The sequence below is a fragment of the Clinocottus analis genome, unplaced genomic scaffold (genome assembly GCF_023055335.1).
Source record: "Clinocottus analis isolate CAN_PGR_092001 unplaced genomic scaffold, fCliAna1.0.p SCAF_13, whole genome shotgun sequence".
NCBI lineage: Eukaryota > Metazoa > Chordata > Actinopteri > Perciformes > Cottidae > Clinocottus > Clinocottus analis.
Window position 1 is genome coordinate 13,588,038 of NW_027175854.1, and position 21,304 is coordinate 13,609,341.

Consider the following 21,304-nt stretch of genomic DNA (forward strand, 5'->3'; position numbering starts at 1 on the left):
AAGGATAAGGTTCATACAAGTTGTTCATAAAGATTCATACAAATTGTTTATAAAGGTTTATACAAGTTGTTCATAAAGGTGTATACAAGTTGTTCTTAAAGGTTTATACATGTTCATATAGGTTCATACAAGTTGTCAGGTAGTAGTTGATTCATTCATTGAGTAACAATCATGATTGTAATCAGTGAATACAAATAAATCCATAATTTTGCACTGTAGAAAGATTAGTCTAACTACTAACCAATATGTGATTACGGTGTATTTAATGGAACATTTTAATTAAAGGATTAATATGTTATTGTGCTTTAATAATGTACATGATTTCGGTACTATAACAAAGTTAAAGTTAAAAATATTTAACCCTGAATTTAGATCAAGGACGTCTTATATTAAACATTTCATGGAAATGTTTCATGTTACATATTAAATGAATATTAAAAATAAACATTTGAAACATGAGGTATGACACCTGTGAACTACTATACAACTTGATTTATATTCTGATAATGTTTAAGGTATGTATTCTTCTTTCACAGTCAGTGAATTACCACAGATAAATATTGAGGAGAAACTACCAAACAGGTAGGTTTTATTCACTCGTGGAAATGTTTGCAAATTTGGATTTCATAAATATGAAATTCGGTCAAAACAAAGTAGATTAAGTGTCAAACAAATGGCGCTTTTGATTTGAAAAAGGAGCTCAACACAAACCGGAAACACTGCCCTGCTTCCGTGCAACTTGATGGTGTGAGCGCGTACCAGGCGAGCTGCGGACTGACCTGTCGGCGGATCTGAAGCGGGACACTGTGCACGGTAACGCGACCTCAACACGGTTAATATCCCGGTTATCTACCGTTAGCTCGGTTTAGCCTCTCGGGGCTACGCAACGAGGAACCCTGGAAGCACCCGGAGAACCGCGGATATCTACGCGGCAGGGATGCTTCGTGACCCGCGGCAGGTGTGAAGAAATGCCGGGGGAGCAGCCGGCGGGAACCGGGCGGGTGGTGCTCGTCAAGAAGATCATCCTGAAGGATGGAGCCGCGGTGGGTGGAGAGGAACCGCCATTTTACCCATGTTTTATTCATTATCATCAACCTGCACTACAGTTTATCCCACATTAATCCAGGAGATTAATATGGGATAAACTATATATATATATATATATATATATATATATATATATATATATATATATATATATATATATATATATATATATATACACACACACACACACGCAGCCTGTTATTATTTCAGTACAATAAGATTTCATTTCTGTTAAAGACAACAACAACACAAAAAAGCGGTCGGTGCGTATGACATAACAGGATATTAAAACATAAGAGGCATGTCTGCATCATCTATTCCTTCATTTAAAAAATAGCTTCACTTGAAAGAAAAAAACAACCAAATCTCTACTGACTGTAGCTCGGTGGATAAATCACAGGAATATATCTCTATATCCCTCTATATATATATGTGTGTGTATGATCGAGATGATGAAATGACTGGATGAACAGCGGAACCGAGCAGCTCTGGTCCAAAATGGCTGTGTTTTTGTCGGATGGAGATCAGTGCGCGTGTGTGTGCGCGTGGTGTAACGTGGCCCGCAGACGGCTCCTCAGTGTGAGGATGATGATGGTCGGTGTGAGGATGATGATGGTCGGTGTGAGGATGATGACGGTCGGGATGGATCCATTAGCTGTTACACAACAGCCCTCTGTCGGGACACAGAGGGCTCCATTTTAACGTCTCTCATACAAAAATAGCAAATATAACTTAAACAGAGAGGTGCTATTAAAATGACATGTTGTCTCTAATATGTGAAGCAGTGTTGTTCCAGCATATGGCTGCTTCTCTCCGTTTGGTGTCATGACACACTGCATCTTGAACATTTTATTCGCTTTTTATTTTTTGGTATATTTTTAATAATGGGTTAATGAATAATTAGGGTTATAAGTAAGATTATACATACATATTAGGGCTTAATATTAAACAACCCTGGACTTAAACCTAGACTATAATCTGAGTAAATACCAGCAGAAACATGAAGCCAATCACGTTTAATCATTGACATTCTTCTTCTGCTCACATCCCCAAAGTTGATCACTTTCCAACTTCTGAAAACAGATTAGTTTTTCTATTGTAATTTAAAAAGGAAAAATACGCCATGGATAGATCATCAGTAGATTATAGTCTTCAGGGTAACATCAGTAGATTATAGTCTACAGGGTAACATCAGTAGATTATAGTCTACAGGGTAACATCAGTAGATTACAGTCTACAGGGTAACATCAGTAGATTATAGTCTACAGGGTAACATCAGTAGATTACAGTCTACAGGGTAACATCAGTAGATTACAGTCTACAGGGTAACATCAGTAGATTATAGTCTACAGGGTAACATCAGTAGATTACAGTCTACAGGGTAACATCAGTAGATTATAGTCTACAGGGTAACATCAGTAGATTACAGTCTACAGGGTAACATCAGTAGATTATAGTCTACAGAGTAACATCAGTTGATCGTAGGATCACCAGTAAATCAGTTGGGTTCCTCCTCTTGAAACAATAAATATGTGCACAATATTTCATGTCAATTCATCCACTAGCTGCAGGAAGTGAATCCCACTTAAAGAGGCTGGAGAATGACTATTTGTGTTGCTTTTCAAATGACAAGCAATTTATTAATCTTTAAAATGGTTGGTGACGGATATTCTTACAATCAACGTTTCAATGACCCTCATCATTACAACAGTGGACAGGAACGCATGCATCGCTTGCTGTTCTTCACCCCAGTTTCTTTAAAATAAAGTTATGGTATCATACATTGCATCAGCTGTGTTTGAGGTAACCAACACATCCAGATATATTAGAGATCTTCATCCCCCAAATGATCTTCCTCTCAATGATACAGGAGAGAACAAGTCATTATCCAGGATGTGACAGTCTGAATCTGTGTTAGTGGAACCCGGCTGAAGATAGAAAACATCCACATGGCCAGCTGAAGGCAGCAGCATTTCATGTGTATTTCACGATGAGGATGTTTTGCTTCTGGCTTTTGAACTAAAGAAATTCTAGTTCTGAGACGAGTTTCAGCCCCTGACGGTGTGTTTAGGGACTTGTTTTCATGAAGTTTACATTTTGCAAAGATGTCACAAAGATTCATGAAACTATTCCTGCTCATGCTCCAATTCAAATAATTAAATCTGATAGCATCTTTCTTTGGGCTGCACGTCTTTGAAACTCCTCCCAGTTATAAGGAACTGTTGTGATGTCATCCAGACAAACGACTACAAACAATGACTCTGTGTGTGTGTTCCAGCTCCAGCAGGGCATCGGCAGGCCCAATGTGTATCACGCCGTGGTGGTGATCTTCCTGGAGTTCTTCGCCTGGGGCTTGCTCACTACGCCCATGCTCACTGTGAGTAACGCTGTTCTCACCGAGCAGCTGATCTGTTCTTGAGGACAACGCTGGCTGGATCAGCTCACATGTGGAGGATATTAGTTTTGACGGGGACATTGAAGTAAACATTCTTGACGTCGTCACGTCGGCGGCGTCTTTGTAGAGACTCACCAACGTCCCACTTTGACGCATTAATGTCTCGTTTGTTTCAAATTCTCTTCTGCCTTGAGCTGCAACGCAGGTCTGAATAGGACGATGACGTCTGGTGTCCCATATTTCTGGATTCAACCATTCCTTTGCTTTAGGACAGTGGCTTTCTTATCGTAACTGATTCCTCCAGTCGCTGCGTCTGATAGTCCTCCAGAGCTCATGTGCCACATGTAGCGAGATACTTTAGTCTGGAGTAGGGATGGGCATAATTAATCGAAGATCAATTAATTGATCGTTAAGAATTTCGTCAGTGACATTATTTTCTCATCGATAAAACTAATGCATGTTCTGTTGCGTAGTGTGATGGTGTGTTCGCGCGAGTATCATTACATGTAAAGTCAATGTACAGACGCGAATGGTTGCGAAAAAGCACATTTCTTGTCCGGCGGCACGAATGACACGAAGAAGCGTTGCCAATATTCGCTTTTTCGCCAGATTTGAAATGTTTTAACTTCGACAAAAAATTCGCCAGACGCTGAGTTGCCGAAGCCAATCAGCTTTGAGAAGCTCCACCCGACGTCTCCGCCGTCGTGCCGTTGCAGAATTCAACTGGCTGCCGGTCCGCCTGAAGGAGCGCTGCAAGCGGCTTCATCCAGACACTCGTCCTGGAGCTTTGTGCGACTACGGATGATATTATGAACCCAGATACGGGGGTCTGATGTTCCGATGTTTGTGGTGTTTCCACAACAAGTATAACGCAGAACTAGTTCTTACTTTTCCATGGTCGATAGCGGAAATGAAAACTGCTTTACAGGAACGTGACCGGGTCAGTTTAGGTTAGCTGGTGATGCTATGTGCTGGTAACGAAGGGTAACGGGGCTCAAGCCACGCCCCCTTTGTTAATGATAAATCGAAAATCCATCGTTAATTTTCCCGACGATCGATGACAATTTCATCGAATGCCCATCCCTGGTCTGGAGTTTGAATTTAAGTAACCAACAGGGTCTCTGCATGGTCACGGGAGAGGAGCAAGTTCAGGGTTTAAATGTGTGCTCAAGATAAAACAGCACGCTCAGGTGCTCTTCAAAGACTGATATACAGAAGTTTAGGCTGAGTAAATGTAGAAAAACACCAAGAAAGGTATTGATTTTGTATTGCTCCCTAAGCTCAGGCTCAGTATTGGCATCAGAAAAGAAACATCAGCTCTGATAAGTGAAGGAATGCTCTGCTGAAGGAAACATCTGTTGAATCTCCGTGAGTCTTGAAGATTGACGACCGCGATGTCTCTGCAGGTTCTACATGAGACGTTTCCCCAGCACACGTTCCTGATGAACGGCCTCATTCAGGGCGTGAAGGTAAGAACTTCCACGCTTCCTCTTGGTCCACTCGTGCTGTAGATATTGATGACATTGTGAAAGAGAACGTTAGAGACGGATTGTTTACTTTGCCACTGACTCCGCCTCTCCATGTCAAGGGTCTTCTGTCGTTCATGTCTGCTCCTCTGATCGGCGCCTTGTCGGACGTGTGGGGCCGGCGGACCTTCCTCCTGGTCACCGTCTTCTTCACCTGCGCTCCGATCCCCCTGATGAGGCTCAGCCCCTGGTAGGACTCCTGTTATCTCCGTCTGCACACTCATGACTAGTGAGAGAGAGAGGTACTATTCTATTAGTATTAGGGTGAGGGAGACAGTTCTCTCTCCTGACCACCAGGTGGCGACTCCTCTGGTTGTATAGACGTCTATGCTTCATGTGCTAAAGCTGCATTCTCTCACCTGACCAACAGAGACTTAGTCAAATAGTCAAAACACACTGAACGAATGTGTCGAGCTGATCTGGAAACGTTTGTGCATTGGTTAAAAAAAAACATTGGTTTATTTCCATCACGGTTTTTCCAGTCCCAGTAGTACGAGTTACTGTTTGTCTGAAAGTGGAGCCGCTCAGCGTTTCTCTCTGTCCCGCTCTGCAGGTGGTACTTCGCCATGATCTCCATGTCCGGAGCGTTCTCGGTCACCTTCTCCGTCGTCTTCGCCTACGTTGCCGACGTGACGGACGAACGAGAGAGGAGCACAGCCTACGGTCTGGTAAGGACTCTGTGTGGTGTCTTAAAACATCAATACAGTGTACAAGAGAGACAATTACATGACTGAAGGACAGTGGCGGCTGGTGGATTTTTTTTTTTGGTCGGGCCATTTAATACATTTCAGCAAGCATCCCTGTGTGATTTAATGCAAAAGAGGTATCACACATTACTACATTGCAGTTAAATATTTAACCTTTAGTCCAACACTTTGACATAATAAGGACATGTTATTAATGCAATTCAGTGTATGTGTGTGTGTGTGTATATGTATATGTATATATATATATATATTCTGTATAGTCCACATCACGGCCGTACTGGCGGAAAAACGCTTCACCGTATGACGCGAAAAAAAAGCTTTGTGCCTGACGCACAAAGCCACTTCATCCGCGTGCAGCGCGCACCGCGGGTGCACTGTGGCTCTCTATTGGCCGGCTGCCACTGCTGAAGGACATACATTTAATGTACATGCTCATCTTCTATACACACTGAAAGATCCATCCAACGTTGATGTCATTAGATGGAAGGACTTCTGCCACTATTTTGACACGTACAGGGCTTTACCTTTACAGTGTCCTGGGATAAACCTGGCAAACAATTGACCGGTTTGCCAGCCTTTAAAAACATGAAAATGAGAGACGTCGATGAAAACTATTTCAACAAAAAAAAGAAGATAAATCTCTCCCAAGAGAGCGGCCTCATAGACAACGGGGGTTTGTTTGTTGTCGGTGGGTTCCTTGTAAATATCGCAGCACAAATGTCCATTTACTATTTTACTGTTATCAAAGATTATATTGGAGTTGAAAAGCGGGAGACGAGGGAAAGAGCTGCCTCTGACCCTTCTTCAACTTCAAATAATACACAATGATATTCCATTGTTTTGCTCATGTGACATTGTTTGATGTTTTATTTTTGCAGCCTCCCCTTGTTGACGTCTTACTTCAACATGAGCTGTAGAATACATTAAACCGTGTAGTATCTTAATAAACAACACACATTAATAAACAACACACATAAACAAAAAGAAAAGAAATTCACAATAATATTTCAGTAGTGGAACGAGTTTGCGTTAAAGCCTGTTCAAAGGCTAACATGTTTGTTTCTAATTCGCAAATGTTAGCGTGCGACTGTAGCATACTAAAGCTAACATGCTAAACATTGCACCCGCTAAACATCAGCATAAAGTTTCCTCGAGATGTGGACCCTTTGACATACAAGCGTTTTAGCTTTCTGACTTTAGCACTTAGCTTAAAGCACTGCCTCACATAGCTGCTAGCTTGGCTATCTAAAGGTTTTTGTGATCGAACTGGATCCCATGAGACAGTTTTCATGAGCTTCTGCCCTCACTGCGATGCCATTTTCACCACACGTCTCCCAACAGCTTCGCTTCTTGGCTTCAACAAATGAAGCGCAGCCTTTACTGTGTTTTCTGGCCTTCAACATCCTGCTCCCTTGACTCCTAGGTGTCAGCTACCTTCGCGGCCAGCCTGGTAACGAGTCCAGCCATCGGGGCGTACCTGTCGGCCTGGTACGGGGACAACCTGGTGGTCCTGGTGGCCACGCTGATCGCCCTGGCGGACATCTGCTTCATCCTGCTGGCCGTGCCCGAGTCTCTGCCGGACAAGATGAGGCTCAACACCTGGGGGGCGCCAATATCCTGGGAGCAGGCTGATCCCTTTACTGTCAGTAACCAAGAACTTACTATGCAGAATCTGATTGGTTGATTTGTTGTATATAAGACAGTGGATGTGAGTCAGATGCATTTCATAGACTGTAGCATTGACCCTTTGAGTCCTGGGCGTTAACTGGGTTGTATTTCCTGTCTCTCTTTCTCTCTCCTTCAGTCTCTGAGGAAGGTGGGTCAGGACCCGACGGTCTTACTGATCTGCATCACTGTGTTCCTGTCCTACCTGCCGGAAGCCGGACAGTACTCCAGCTTCTTCCTCTACCTGAGACAGGTGAGGTGCTCTGCTGCACGACGCATTACTGCAAGCACTAACAATATGAATGCTGTTGCTACTACAACTGCTTTTTAAAGTCAATGTGTGTGAATTTTAAAGATTTTTGTGACATTTTCAGTATTATTTCGCAACTTTAATGTTTATTAAATTTATTAGTCTAAAATATAAATCCAACTTGGACACTGCATGCCTTTGGTCCCCAACAATATGCCGGACAAGCGCTCCGGAACGCCATGTCGTCTTAACGTCCTTTAAACATATGCTGAAACTGTTGTGCGTTGTGTTTCTGTGTGCATGAATACTCTTTAGAAAGTATCAAACAAATGTCTCTCTGTCCCTCCAGGTCATAAATTTCTCCTCCACCACCATCGCTGTGTTTATTGGAGTGGTGGGCATTCTGTCCATCGTAGCACAGGTAACACGCACAGGAGGAATAGAATAAACCCCAATTACAGCTCCATTTACATTTCTAGTGTCACCATTCTGGATTCAATTTTGATGTAATTTGATACTTTCATGTAGTGATATAATGAATGCATCTTTGTTGGTCACATTATAATTCTAATAACATCTGTCTTCGGTTCCTTGCGATATATATGCAAATCAGGGCTGGTCCTTTGCCGCAAAAAAAGAATAGCTTTTGCACTTTAGCCATTTCGATACCAAAAAAAACAGTTTGGCTTGCTAGTTAACAACTTCCATGAATTCACACATAAAGCACTTGTGAGCTGAATGTTTTAGATTAATAAACAATAATTTAAACCACTCATGCTAGCACAGCTTTTGCTACTTTGTAATGAATTATACTTGTTTCTTAGTACAAGGCTTTTACAAAATATAAACAATCTGTTCCTCTCCCTCCTCAGACTCTCCTCCTCACACTGCTGATGAGGACTCTGGGTAATAAAAACACCGTTCTGTTGGGTTTGGGCTTCCAGATCCTTCAGCTGGCCTGGTACGGCTTGGGATCAGAGCCATGGTGAGATGCTAACCCCCGACTCCAATGTCCTCATGAAGCCAGGTGTATATTCAAATAGAGGAAATGGTTAGGAATTTGACATGATTAAGAATAGCTACCTAATGTCATAAACATTGTTTATTAGCCAGACCGGACAGACGAGGAAACTGATATTGATGTTGTTTGACATTAAACATGTCAAAGTTCACTGCTGGTGAAAACGAACTTCCTCTGTGTGTTTCTTTTAGACTTTTACTCGTTAAAAGCATAGGCTGTAAATAAAGAAGTGGACGTAGTCATTGTGTCGTCACCCGTTGGTTTGTCGACTGGCGTTAAAGCCTCGAGTTGGTTATCGACATGTTGTTGTTTTTTGCAACCGATAAACAGACGTTATTATAATTGGAATGCGGAGGAGGAATGTAGAAACGCCCTATTTGTTTCTTGTAGAGGCCTGTCAATCACAGTAGCCCCGCCCTAAAGCATCCCCTGCTTTATGGTCTGTTTACTAAATGAACATCATGCTGTATTGAAGAAGACCTGAAACTAGAGATTGAGACATAAACTCATGTTTACAATCTTTACCGAGCAGAATCATTTATATAGACTTCTATACAACCAGAGGAGTGGCTTCACTTCAAAGAAGTGTGTGTGTGTGTCAACAGGATGATATGGGCAGCTGGAGCTGTAGCAGCAATGTCCTCCATCACCTTCCCAGCGGTCTCTGCTCTGGTGTCACAGTCTGCTGATCCTGATAAACAAGGTGACATTAAAATGTCTGCTCCCCTCCCCCCACTGAGTGTGCAGTAGCGTGTCTCCACTAACACCACCCCGTCCTCCCTTTGCAGGTGTGGTCCAGGGGATGATCACAGGGATCAGAGGCCTGTGTAACGGTCTGGGTCCAGCTTTGTACGGGTTCATCTTCTTCCTCTTTAATGTGGAGCTCAACACCCTGGACCCCATCCAGGGAGACTTCAACGTCGACCCGCTTCCAGTGCAAAGTCCCACTGAGGTACAGTACCTGTTCATATCCACACAGACCCTCTACACCAGAGGTTCATATCCACACAGACCCTCTACACCAGAGGTTCATATCCACACAGACCCTCTACACCAGAGATTCATATCCACACAGACCCTCTACACCAGAGATTCATATCCACACAGACCCTCTACACCAGAGGTTCATATCCACACAGACCCTCTACACCAGAGGTTCATATCCACACAGACCCTCTACACCAGAGGTTCATATCCACACAGACCCTCTACACCAGAGGTTCATATACACACAGACCCTCTACACCAGAGGTTCATATCCACACAGACCCTCTACACCAGAGGTTCATATACACACAGACCCTCTACACCAGATGTTCATATACACACAGACCCTCTACACCAGAGGTTCTCTAGTCTTTTAGCTTCCTGCAGAAGACTGCAACACGTCTGGCCTGCTCTTGTTTGCCGTCGTTAGAGACAGAACGCTGCTCTCTTTGAAATGTTTAAGTCTCGATCATGTCTCCAGCACTGGCATCGTTTCATAGTAAAGACCTGCCGCTGCCTTTTGGGGGAGAGACGGACCGCTGATCTCTCACGGTTCAGTACGCACGTGAACGTGGAACAGATTCATTACACAATGTCAACCATCACAGTGAGAAATAAAGTTGTACTGATGGTAAATACCTGCCAATATCCAGTCAAATATGCGATCAGGACATCTGCATTGAAGATGTTCTACTGGCCGACCTCTGATAATGTTACATTGTAAACAACCACATCATGTTGAAAGACCATCTGCAGCTTTATTTCACATGTTTGTGTTGTTAATTGTTAATCTGTTGGCTTTGCTGAAGTCAATCAGCTGACCGATCATTACCAGCTGACGTTGGCTCTGAACAGTTTGGCGTCTCCATGAGGGACGATCACATGGCGCCTCGATTCGGAATTTAAACGTTTGCAGTTAGCGGTCATCTGTCGGATTTCTTGTCTGCTCTTTAATCTCTTTCAAATGAACTTAAAGGCCTGGTGGTAAATGGTGTCATGGCATTATCATGGTGATCTAATAGTCATATATGATCACGGTACTACAGCTGTATCAGCTGTTTTACACATTAACAACAGTAAACAAGTGGTTTTGCTGTTGATCGACTCGGAGATCTCTACATTGTGTCTTTCTGCACTGTCTCTTTCATATTTTTGGGTTTAACAACATCGCCCCCTGTGTTTACATCAATAGGAAATTAAAGTTTCTCTCTCTCTCTCTCTCTCTCTCTCTCTCTCTCTCTCTCTCTCTCTCTCTCTCTCTCTCTCTCTCTCAGAGAGGCCTCATCCCCGGCCCTCCCTTCCTGTTGGGGGCGTGCAGCGTGGTCTTCGCCTTCATCGTCGCCCTCTTCATCCCAGAGAAACCCTCCCGCTCCTCCTCTGCCTCCCAGCTGTCCCTGGGCGACAAGCCCCAGCTGGACAGCAAGGAGTCCATGTCCTCGCTGGCCGGCGTCCACATCAACACGCCCCTCCCGGGCAGCGACGAGGAGGCTCCGCCTCCCACCAGCGACGAGGACTTCGAGCCGCTGCTGCAGGACAGCATTGTTTGATGGAGGGCGGGGCTTTCACCGCCGCTCGACGGATCGACATCCCGTGCTGAAATCAGTGACACAATTTCTTTGCTGCAGGGCAGAACTAAGTGTACTTTTTGTTTTTGTCAGAAAATGGCCGATTGGCAGCGAGAACGCTCCCAGCGGCTGTTGTTCCCGTAGCTGGGAGGCGGGGCTACCTCAGCTACAGGAGGATATAACACCATGCGAGCAACCAATGAGTATGTTTTCTTTCACAAGGAGGCGGGAGCAAAGAGCTGCTGATAAGATGTCATCCTACAGTTTCCACAGAAGATTTGCCAGAAAGCCCATGAGGGGGGAGGGGGTCACAGTTTTACCATCGTTTGATTGACAAGAGGGGCCAACCATGGATGTGGCCAGGTTTGGGATACGCCCACATGAGATGGGGAAGATGAGTATTTTTGAGATTTTTAACAGAAGGGTTGTTGTTCATCTTTAAGCTTGAAGTCATTGATTGTTTGTTTTTTATTGTTTTTTTATGATAAAAAAGAAAAGATGTTTTTTACCTTCAGCTGTATCATTTTCAAGCCGTATTTTAATGCTGTGGTTTATTTCTTATCGGTTATTGTACTAAATGAAACAGGCCTGCAGCTTCTTCACTGCAGCCCAAAACATCCTGAGTGGATTTATTTTTATTTCTTTTTTAAGCAGTTTTTGTTCCAGTTCTTTTCTTTTTGGCGGGATCGAGGAATTTGTATTCTTTGTAAGTGTACAGTATCTTTACGCGCTAAGAGCTATCAGCCGCTAACGAGGTGTGAGCGTGACGAGCTGAGAGAGGAGTCACGTGTCAGAGTATCAAGTTTCTTCTCTCAGTCTTTCACTCTCAGCACACCTCCCGCTAGACTCTACTCGTACCTCCACCGTCCTCATCCCCGATTTTGTCACTCTACCTCAGATCAGTGTGTTTATTTTAAACCTGCATTTCCTCATCTTGTATCACGTTTGCTTCACTTCTGATATCACAGTCACTTTCTGCACGCTGCTGTCCGTGGGGAACCTCAGCAGTCTGAAGCTGGAGCCATGTGATGCGTCACGCTCTGCTTTTATTTCTGATTTCTGAATTTAACATACAAACAAATCTGAAATTTGCCAGTTAGATAGGGGAAAGCTACTTAAAGGTCACCAGATTCAGTCTAACAATAGCTGCTTCAGTAATGTCTCTGGGGAGCAGGTGGCGTACATGTTTTTATCTTCAATGATAATATTTAAGATCCAGGTCACGTTTAGTCCCGGCCCTCAGCGCCACCTGGAGGCTCATTTAGCTTCTGCATGTGAAGCCATGCCGGGTATCAGAGGACCAGGGCAGTAAGGTGGCGTACAGCAGAGCAGCAGGTCGGTGGTCCGAGTACACCAAACGGAGGTTTGTCAGCAGGAGGCCGCCGCTCGTGTGGAACTCAAACCGTTGACTTATTTCAAGTTGCCTCAGTACGTAAAGTGTAGAACTGCAGAGGTTCATCAATCAGTTGTCCCATTTTCTGATTCCAGCTTCCTAAACGTGAATATCTTCCAGTTTCTTCACTGTGACAGTTAACTGGATCTTTTTGAGTTTAGGACCAAACGAGACACTTGAGGACGTAATCCTGAAGTTTCGGAAACAACAATCAACATTTATTGTTTTCTCTTGAAATAAATGAGAGAATGGGTGAATCAAGACATGAACTGAACATTGAAAATTATGATCGGCCGGTAAAGAACTTAACTTTGAGCTACTAGCTAGCAACCCGATGAAGCCGCTTCGTAAACCTCACCCAGAAGTGTCGGGCCGAAGGTCAGGATGTAGGAGAGGCGGATGACAGCGGCTCGTATTCAAACGCAACATTTGGAGGCGCAATGACACAAAGTGGCTCCTATAGCGCCGCTGTACTTTGTATACATAATAAGGTGAATTGATTAGTTTGAAGGTCAGCGCATGTAGTTTGACCAACCTGTGCATCCTCCTGTTGGGACCCGTAACCTCCTGCTTGTAGTCCCTCAGTGATCCGTCCATGGCGTCCGGCCTCCTCCGGCCTCTCCGGGGCGAAGGGGAGAGATGCCGCAGCACGCCGGTTAGTTTACTTCCAGACGTCTCGAGGTCTCTGTTGCACGCCAGGTTTCTACCCCCGACAGCAGTGATATTCCTGCGAATGAACCTATACTTGAAGCATCAGAGGAGATTTATTTAGAGGATTCAGGGAGAAATGCCGAAGAGTTTAGCAGAATATAACCACACAGAGCGCACACATAGTATTTACTTTATTAGCTTGAAATGTAAATGCACACGCGAATGGTATTGTATGTGGCAGGCTGGTTGTTGTTGACAGGAGGCTTGTCCTTCGCTGGTCAGTCCTGCGGGGCTCGGCGGTTTGATTCCTTCATTCTGTTTACATGCACACTAGAATTTGTGTTTAAAATATGATGATGAAGAAGCAAAGAGAAACTAGTTAGAGTTGTTTTATTATTATTTTAAAATGTAAACATCTGCCTTTTAATTACAGTATTTCTCCAATCTAATCTGATTACCTCTTTAATGAATTGAGGATTTCCTTAATGACCACAAAAGTTACACAAATGCTCTTTCACAGTTTCTTTTACCAGTTTGGGGTGTTTTTTGTAACCAGAGGAGTTTTTTGCAGGTTTCTCAGCAATGAGCCGATGTTTTGTACCAGCAAATAGTCCAAACCCCCGATGTGAAGTAGGATGTTAGTGTGCATGTGAACACTGACGACTGCACCGCTGAGTTGTTCCAGCGGCAGTGAGACTGACTCAACAGTGTAAATAATGTACATGATTAAATGTTTGTACAATGTGAAGACATGAACTGTACATGGGATTCACTGTAAATACACTTTGTTCGTTGTCTTGTCTGGAAGTGTACCAGCCAGGTGTTGGTTGTTGGAAATTAAAAGAGAACAACACTTGACATCCTGAGTGCTTTTAAACAAAGAAAAGAAAACTTTTTTTTCTAACTACTGTGACGTCTCATTTCTAGAAACAGCGATGATGCTTTTCCTTTTGCTGTATGTTATTTGTGTGGGACGGGATGGCGTCCTGCGAAAATAACAATTATTTGTGCATTTATGTGACCGCACACATTTAGCGAGAAAAATAATTTATAATTTAATTGATGCTGCTTTGTAACTAAAGGAGATATGAACACATTCACATTGTGGACATTTAAGTTACAATTTTATTGAACTATTATTGTCAACAAAAAATTATATTACACTTTTTTACAAATTATATTATAAATTATATTTTTCATTTAATAATAAAACTTTTACGATTGAAAGTCTTTACAATCTACAAAGTCTTTATTATTGAAATCATCAAAAGCTCAAGAGCAGCTGCTAAATATTTACATTTCAATATAAAATAAAATTGTCAAACTTCATAAAATAAAATGTAGAATAGAATAGAAGAAGTAGAAAGTATGTTGACGTTTGGGCAACAGCTGAGGAGACAGTGACCTCTACTGGGCAATGCAGGTCCCTGCCTGTGAGTGCTGCTCAGTAACGTCTGTCCAATCAGTGCCCAGAGTGTGGGTCATGTGACGTGGCAGCGGCAAGAAGACGGACTGAAAGTCAACAACAAACATGGAGGCGGCTCCGTTCAGCTTCACACCGGAGCGGTACTGGACGGAGGAGAAAGAGAGGAAGCTCATAGCGTTTTTCTCCAGTAAGTCAAATACTCTTCCACAGCAACCTGTCGTGCCATAAAAGTTGCCGTTTTCAGCAACGAGTTGTCGTGAACTGCAACAATTGTGGGCAACCGTTGCTCGACAAGATCGACGGAAACGAGCGATGCAGACGGATAACAGCAATGGCGACGAGCAACGTTAGTGTAGTGAACTGCTTCTCCAAGACGGTGGAGACGTTCCGGACCAAAGTGTGTGTGTGTGTGTGTGTGTGTGTGTGTGTGTGTGTGTGTGTGTGCGTGTGCGTGTGTGCGAGTGTGAGTGTGTTTGTGTGTTGTAGACGTGAACGTCGAGAAGTGTGTTGTAATGAAACGTGACTTTAAATGGAGAAGACATCAGTGCAGGTTTTTTTTTTAAATCTTATTGTTTCGCTATAAACTGTTCCATATCAGTGTGACAACTCGCATGCTGAATGAGTGTTTGAGATAGTGACACGAGATGTTTGAAGCTCAATGCAGAGTTCTTCAGAAACTAAACTATGGCACATCTGGTGAGAGCAGTTGCCCTGTTGAGGCAACGACGGAAGCAACTCTGCAGAGAGCTGCAACACAATGCAGGCCTGAATACTGTGTGTGTGTGTGTGTGTGTGTGTGTGTGTGTGTGTGTGTGTGTGTGTGTGTGTGTGTTTGCCTGCGTGCGCGTGTGTTTTTACTTCGAAAAGTAAACAACGTACTTCAAAACATACATAGTATGAGTCTCACTGTGATGTAAGTGTTTTTAATTGCATTTTATGTTTATATATATATATATATATATATATATATATATATATATATATATATATATATATATATATATATATATATATATAATGACTGAACTTCTGTTCCAAAAGTGGAGACCTTTAGTCAGAACTTTGAATTGTTAGAAATGGCTTTGTAAAAAATAAATACATCGATGTAAATTCACTGAATTGTTATTTATTGTTCAAATAACAAATAGCGTTTTGGTAAAAAAAAAATAATCACAAAACCCTTTTAATGTGGCAACAAATTGATTTTTTTTAAAAAGCAAAGTCTATGCATCGTTTATAAACCAGTCACTGATGCTTGATCCATCGATATCGCATCCAGAGTGGATTCCTAGTTTCTACAATGAGCCAAGATTTGTCAGTGACACAAACATTATGTGTGTGTGTGTGTGTGTGTGTGTGTGTGTATATATCTGAGGGGACACATCATGGTTGCTTTCGTTTCTCCAGTGCACGGCTGCCTGTGGAACCACAGGTCCGAGAGCTACAAGAACCGACAGCTGCGGTGGAACACCCTGGACCACCTGAGGGTCCTCCTGTCGGCTCACCCTCCTCCCATCCCTCTTTCAGGTGAGCCTGCGGTCGGGTCCGTTGTGTTTTTGTTTCCACGCCGAGCTGCACCTTTTGTGCAGGAACCAGAAACATCCGCTCCTCCGTTCTTCCTCCCCAGTGGAAGACATCAAGAACAAGTTCAAGAACCTGCGCACCACGTTCCAGCGCCAATACAAAATGGTCAAGGCCAGCGAGGCGTGCAGGTCGGACGACGTGTTCGTGCCGCAGTGGAAGTACTACGAGCAGCTGATGTTCCTGCGGGGCTGCTGGGACCGGGACGGCAGCCCCGACGACCAGCCGCCTTCGCCGGCGTCCGCTCTGCGGGACGACGCCCGGCTCGTCGTCTCCGCCCTGCGGCCGCTCGCCCCCCTCCGCCCCGCCCCGTCTTCTTGCCTCCCTTCCAACGCGCCGGTGAAATGCTCCTGGACCGAAGAGAGGGAGCGCATGCTGATCGCGTTCTACTCCGGTAAACGCAAACCGGATCCAGATCCACAACAAGCAGTTGTTACTGCAACCAGTGAGGTGTTGGCCTCCTGATTGCTTGTTGACGGTTTGTCGTTGTCATTGTGTCACAGAACACGACTGCCTCTGGAGGAAGAAGTCCGAGAACTTCAACAACCGGCAGCTCAGGCTGAGGCTGCTGGAGGCTCTAAGGAGCCAGCTGTCCGACCCCTCCGCCTCTTTCTCAGGTACCAGCACTCGGTCCTGCTCGATGGGATGGGACCGCCCGACATATAGCCCCTCCCCCTCGGGAGGTCCAAAGTACAACACCAGCACACCGAGGGGTTCTAGCCAGAGGGGTTGTATCTTACGTTAGACCACTAGGAGGAAAAGATAGCTTGTGATTGTTTAAAGGGAAGGTTGTATGCATACTTATCCATAGTCTGTGTGCTACTCTGTCTGTGAGCAAAGAGATGCTAGCTGCTAAGTGATGTCTGTAACGGCAAAGCTATGTGCTACAAGAGGCTAAAAAGCGAGTTGGTTCAATGTTGGTATAGCAAATTAAAGTTAGCGAGCTTAGCTTAGCTCCTTTGGATCTCAAGCCAGTAGCCGTGTAGATGTGACTCCTTTGTTGCTGTTTTGCAGTCGAAGACCTGAAGTGCAAGTTCAAGAACCTGCGGACGGTTTTTAACCGCGAGTACAAAGCGGTGCAGGCCGGCCGCGTGGCTGACAAACTGCACGTGTCCAAGTGGAAACACTTCCAGCAGCTGCTCTTCCTCTGCGAGTCCTGTGACGAAGACGAAGGCCCGGACGACGTGCAGATACTGACGCCGCGGGAAGACCGGGACCCAGACCGTGGAAACCAAATGTCCTCCTCTGCCCTGAGTGGCTCCTCCCACGGCTCCGCCCAGATCAAGTTCGGCGACCCCTCCGCCGACTCCGGCGACGCGTACCAGGTCTTCCTCCCTGCGTCTCCGGTTGACCTCAAACCTGCGAGCCAAACAGCCGCTGCCGCATTTGCCGCCTCCCCGCCCCCGGCGGACGCCCGCCCCTGCGCGGCCCCGCCCCCTCTGGACTTCTCTGCTTCAGTGAAGACTGACGGCCGACTGAGCGCCGACTCCCGCTGCCACTGGAACGAGGCCAAAGTTCAGCAGCTCATCTCGTTTTACTCCGGTTGGTGCCGTCCTTTAGTGTTGAATGTGGTGAACAAAATAATGGCATTTTGACAGGCGTCATTTGTTTGTTGTTGTAGTACTCATGGTGGCCACAAGAGGCCGTGTGCTCTATAAGACTAAAGCATTCAGGTTTCCTTCCAGGTGTTTTTTCCTTTAATTCCACATGATGTGCTTCTTCCTAGAGCACAGCTGTCTGTGGAACCACAAGTCCGAGAGCTACAGGAACCGTCTGCTGAGGCAGAGCCTGCTGGAGACGCTGAGCGGCCTCCTGTCGGACCACGAGGCGGCTCCATTCGCAGGTAACGCTGATGCTTCTGTGTGCGACGACTTGAACACCCACAGAAACACTTTACAAGTGATTCCTCGCAGCATTATCGTGACGCGTGGCCGCTGACCGTTTCTGTGATTCTCCGTCCTACAGTGGAAGACATAAAGACAAAGTTCCGGAACCTGCGGACCATCTTCCAGCGCGAGCACAAGGTGGTGAGCGCCAACAGAACCTGCGGCTCGGAGGACTTCTACCTCCCCAAGTGGAAACACTACCGCGAGCTAATGTTTCTCTGCGACTCCTGCGACGAGGACGAGCGGCCCGGCGACCTCCACTTCCACGCGGCGCAGGAGCCCCGCCTCCTCGGCCTGGACGGCCAAGCCCTCGGCGGCCGTTACCACGGCACTAACCAAACCGCCGGCCAGCAGCTGAGCGCGGCGTCGCTGCGCAGCCTGAAAACTCCTCCTTCGCCCACTCCGCCGGACTCCCAGCACTCCTCCCCTTCCTCCTCCCCCTCCACGCGTTCCTCCCGCGCCGACAGCAGAGCGTCGGCGGGACGCAAGCGGGCCGGCCGCTGCCTCGCGCCGCCCTCCGCCGAGGTGCTGGACTTCATTCGGGCGTTTTGTCACAGCCACGCGGCGCCGCACGCCGGCTTCCTGAAGTATGTCGAGGAGTGTCTGAACGACACGCCGCCGGACAAAGTGAGGAAGCTGAAGAAGAAGATCATCGAGACGATCCACAGCGTGTCGGAGGAGGGTTAGTCTCACGTGTCTCACTGCCGTCTTACTCCCGACGCTTCCCGAAGAGAACGTGAGGAGACTGCAGAGCGCCGGCCTCGGCTTTTACACCTCACAGCTAGCTCGTTGAACATGCCGTCACGGTACTCGGCTCCAGTGCTCAACTTATCCCACAATGCACCAGGGCCGCACCAGGTCAGGTTCTTGCAGTGCTGCGGCTCCAAGCATGTTTTTAGAGAGACAATTATCAATACAAGTTTAGCTGAGTCGTGGCGGAACATCCGAAGACGCGTAACGATCTGTCCTTTGAGACGAGACTGATGAGAACTATATTGCATGTCTGACACTCAAGATAAATATTAAATACTTTATCCCTTGATCGTAGATATAGAAAGATATTCTCCGTCTTTACAACCTTTGTCAGACATCAGACACATGGCATCAACATGACCTCTCCTGTACGCCTCAGTGCACCGCCGTGCCTTTAGATCACTCTTCATTAATGGATTCTAAACCCGTAAAGGTTCCAGCACATCGTCTGAGCAGGAGAGCGAGCGTTTGGCCTTCTTCATCCAGTGTGTCCCAGCGAGCTCTGAGACGCGTCCCCTCGCTGGTCTTAAAGGCCACGTGGAGGTTTCTTGTCCCCTTGGGACCTTAAGGGCACTGTGCCAACATGTAGCATGCTAGCGTGTCACAGTGGAGCCGTGCAGGAACACGGTAGCAGCATCTACTAATGCAACTGCTGACACGCTAACATGTTTTTCACCTCTTTTATGTCCAGACTACATCAAACTATCTGAATGGCGCCCTTGAGCTGTTGGGTAGGCGGACATCCTCCAGCTCCTAAAGTGCCACCTTGTTTCCTTCACTCGCGTCGTGTCCTTGCATCTCTCTCTGTATCCTTGGTGGTGTGAGCTGCAGCGCGTTGGCATCCATTGAACCACACCGGATCTCTCCCTGAAGACAGGAGAGGACGTATATTTTTTAAGGCGCTACAGTATTTAAACGTGTTGTGAATAAACTTCCTCAATAAATTGCACGAGAGATTTCAGATCATTCCCTGTTTGTTTTGAATGTCACGCTTCAAACATTAGAGTTTATATTTGTTTACATAACGAACGTCTTAATATTTAGGGATGCATTTACATTCAAATGTTTTTTGAAGTGGTGAAATACAGGATACTAATGTCTGTGATGTGCCTCTTTTATTTATTTATAATTTATGGGTTTAGATGTCAGTGTGTAAATGTTTTTATACCTTTTTTTATTTTAACTTGTTGGTTTATTACTGTTATCTCATGATCAGCTGCTTGTATTTAAAGGGTAAAGGCCTTCATGTAGAAAAACAATCTATGCATGTAAAGACTAAAAACATATCTCTTATTCATTGATTTGGTTTAAGCAAAATCTTTAAAGCAATACTAGTTTGTTTACACTTCTGATCAGTTTTTTATGAATGATTTCCTTTGTTTGGTTGCACACATGTGTTTTAAATGTGACTCGGTGCCTTATTGTAACAACATTACACATATGTATGCATGTGCAGAAATGTGTCCCTTCAACATTGGACTTCATACGTGTCTCAATATGAAATATATGTACTGATCAGCTGATGGTGTGGGCTGTTTTTCATTAAAAAACTTGCATTAATAATCAAATGGGTTCAAATAAAACATCTTCATGTTGTAAGTGTCATAATACCATTGGAAAAAAGGAAATATTAAAAGTAACCCTTCGGATGGTTTGGCTGCAGTTGGAAAGTGGAAACAAAAAAAAAGGAAAATATTCTGGAATTGAATTGAAGTTAAGAACCTCCGTCCTCCGTTCCCTTATTGAGTAAGAATACCGTTAAGAAAACCCTTACTCTATAAGACATCCCTCCTTTCTTCCTTTCGGAAAGGAGGGAAGTCATCCTCATGCTCGCCTCTAGGCGGCGATCTCGGATCACTGCCTGCTCTCTGATCCTCAGCGCTGGCATTCAATTGAAAAACTTGATGATGACAAAATCTGAAGTGCCGGTCCACTTCCTGTCCTTTGGGCACTTCACAATGACAGACCGGACCCACAACGTCACCGCTGTGACGCAATCACAACATTCCACTTGGATGCCTTTGACCTTGAAGTTGTTCTTCAAGTCGTTCCTGAAGCCTCCTGACGTTTCATGAAATGCTTCGTGTCATCTGAACCACTCTCCATGAAACCCTCTGACCTTTGACCCCTGCTAGCTGAGACACATTTGTTCAGAAGGATTCCACGATGTTCCTCTGGCTGGAAAACACTGATTCCACACGGTCAGAGAGCTTCTACCTGAAGCCCCTCCACCAGCAGCCCGTCTGAGCCTCTGTGGTTCACAGGTTAGAGGAGAGCACTCTAGAACAATAAGTATATATCTATCCCACTATCTATTATTTCGAATAAGTATATATCTATCTATCTCACTATGATATCTAATAAGTGTATATCCATCACAAAGAAGCAGAGAAGACTACAGAGAGTAATACAACGACAAATAGACACAGAGACACACACACAAACACACAC

At 45.1% G+C, this 21,304-nt stretch overlaps 2 protein-coding genes across 3 annotated transcripts; both read left to right on the forward strand.

The window, feature by feature from the left end:
- Positions 1–750: 750 nt before the first annotated feature.
- mfsd14ba (major facilitator superfamily domain containing 14Ba) lies at positions 751–14,063 on the forward strand. Its single transcript, XM_068573822.1, has 12 exons — positions 751–1,043; positions 3,326–3,424; positions 4,849–4,911; positions 5,031–5,158; positions 5,522–5,636; positions 7,099–7,317; positions 7,480–7,593; positions 7,940–8,011; positions 8,463–8,575; positions 9,217–9,314; positions 9,400–9,563; positions 10,873–14,063. The coding sequence occupies exons 1-12, from the start codon at positions 969–971 to the stop codon at positions 11,143–11,145; spliced, it is 1,533 nt and encodes a 510-aa protein (XP_068429923.1). The 5' UTR covers positions 751–968; the 3' UTR covers positions 11,146–14,063.
- A 650-nt stretch (positions 14,064–14,713) lies between these two features.
- Positions 14,714–20,369, forward strand: LOC137783436 (uncharacterized). 2 transcript variants are annotated; one of them, XM_068573366.1, is made up of 7 exons: positions 14,714–14,820; positions 16,041–16,160; positions 16,261–16,608; positions 16,718–16,831; positions 17,229–17,756; positions 17,941–18,057; positions 18,180–20,369. In XM_068573366.1, the coding sequence occupies exons 1-7, from the start codon at positions 14,739–14,741 to the stop codon at positions 18,785–18,787; spliced, it is 1,917 nt and encodes a 638-aa protein (XP_068429467.1). In that variant the 5' UTR covers positions 14,714–14,738; the 3' UTR covers positions 18,788–20,369. The 2 variants fall into 2 exon arrangements, with proteins under 2 accessions (XP_068429467.1, XP_068429468.1); XM_068573367.1 differs by lacking the exon at positions 14,714–14,820 and adding an exon at positions 15,077–15,183.
- Positions 20,370–21,304: the final 935 nt, after the last annotated feature.

Bases quoted from the DNA above. Each gene is read 5' to 3' on its own strand.
- mfsd14ba (XM_068573822.1), top strand. From the start codon at position 969: ATGCCGGGGGAGCAGCCGGCGGGAACCGGGCGGGTGGTGCTCGTCAAG. The intron at 5,159-5,521 runs GTAGGACTCCTG...CCCGCTCTGCAG, and splicing joins CTGATGAGGCTCAGCCCCTG to GTGGTACTTCGCCATGATCT. The intron at 8,576-9,216 runs GTGAGATGCTAA...GTGTGTCAACAG, and splicing joins GGCTTGGGATCAGAGCCATG to GATGATATGGGCAGCTGGAG.
- LOC137783436 (XM_068573366.1), top strand. From the start codon at position 14,739: ATGGAGGCGGCTCCGTTCAGCTTCACACCGGAGCGGTACTGGACGGAG. The intron at 17,757-17,940 runs GTTGGTGCCGTC...GCTTCTTCCTAG, and splicing joins GCTCATCTCGTTTTACTCCG to AGCACAGCTGTCTGTGGAAC. The intron at 18,058-18,179 runs GTAACGCTGATG...TCCGTCCTACAG, and splicing joins CGAGGCGGCTCCATTCGCAG to TGGAAGACATAAAGACAAAG.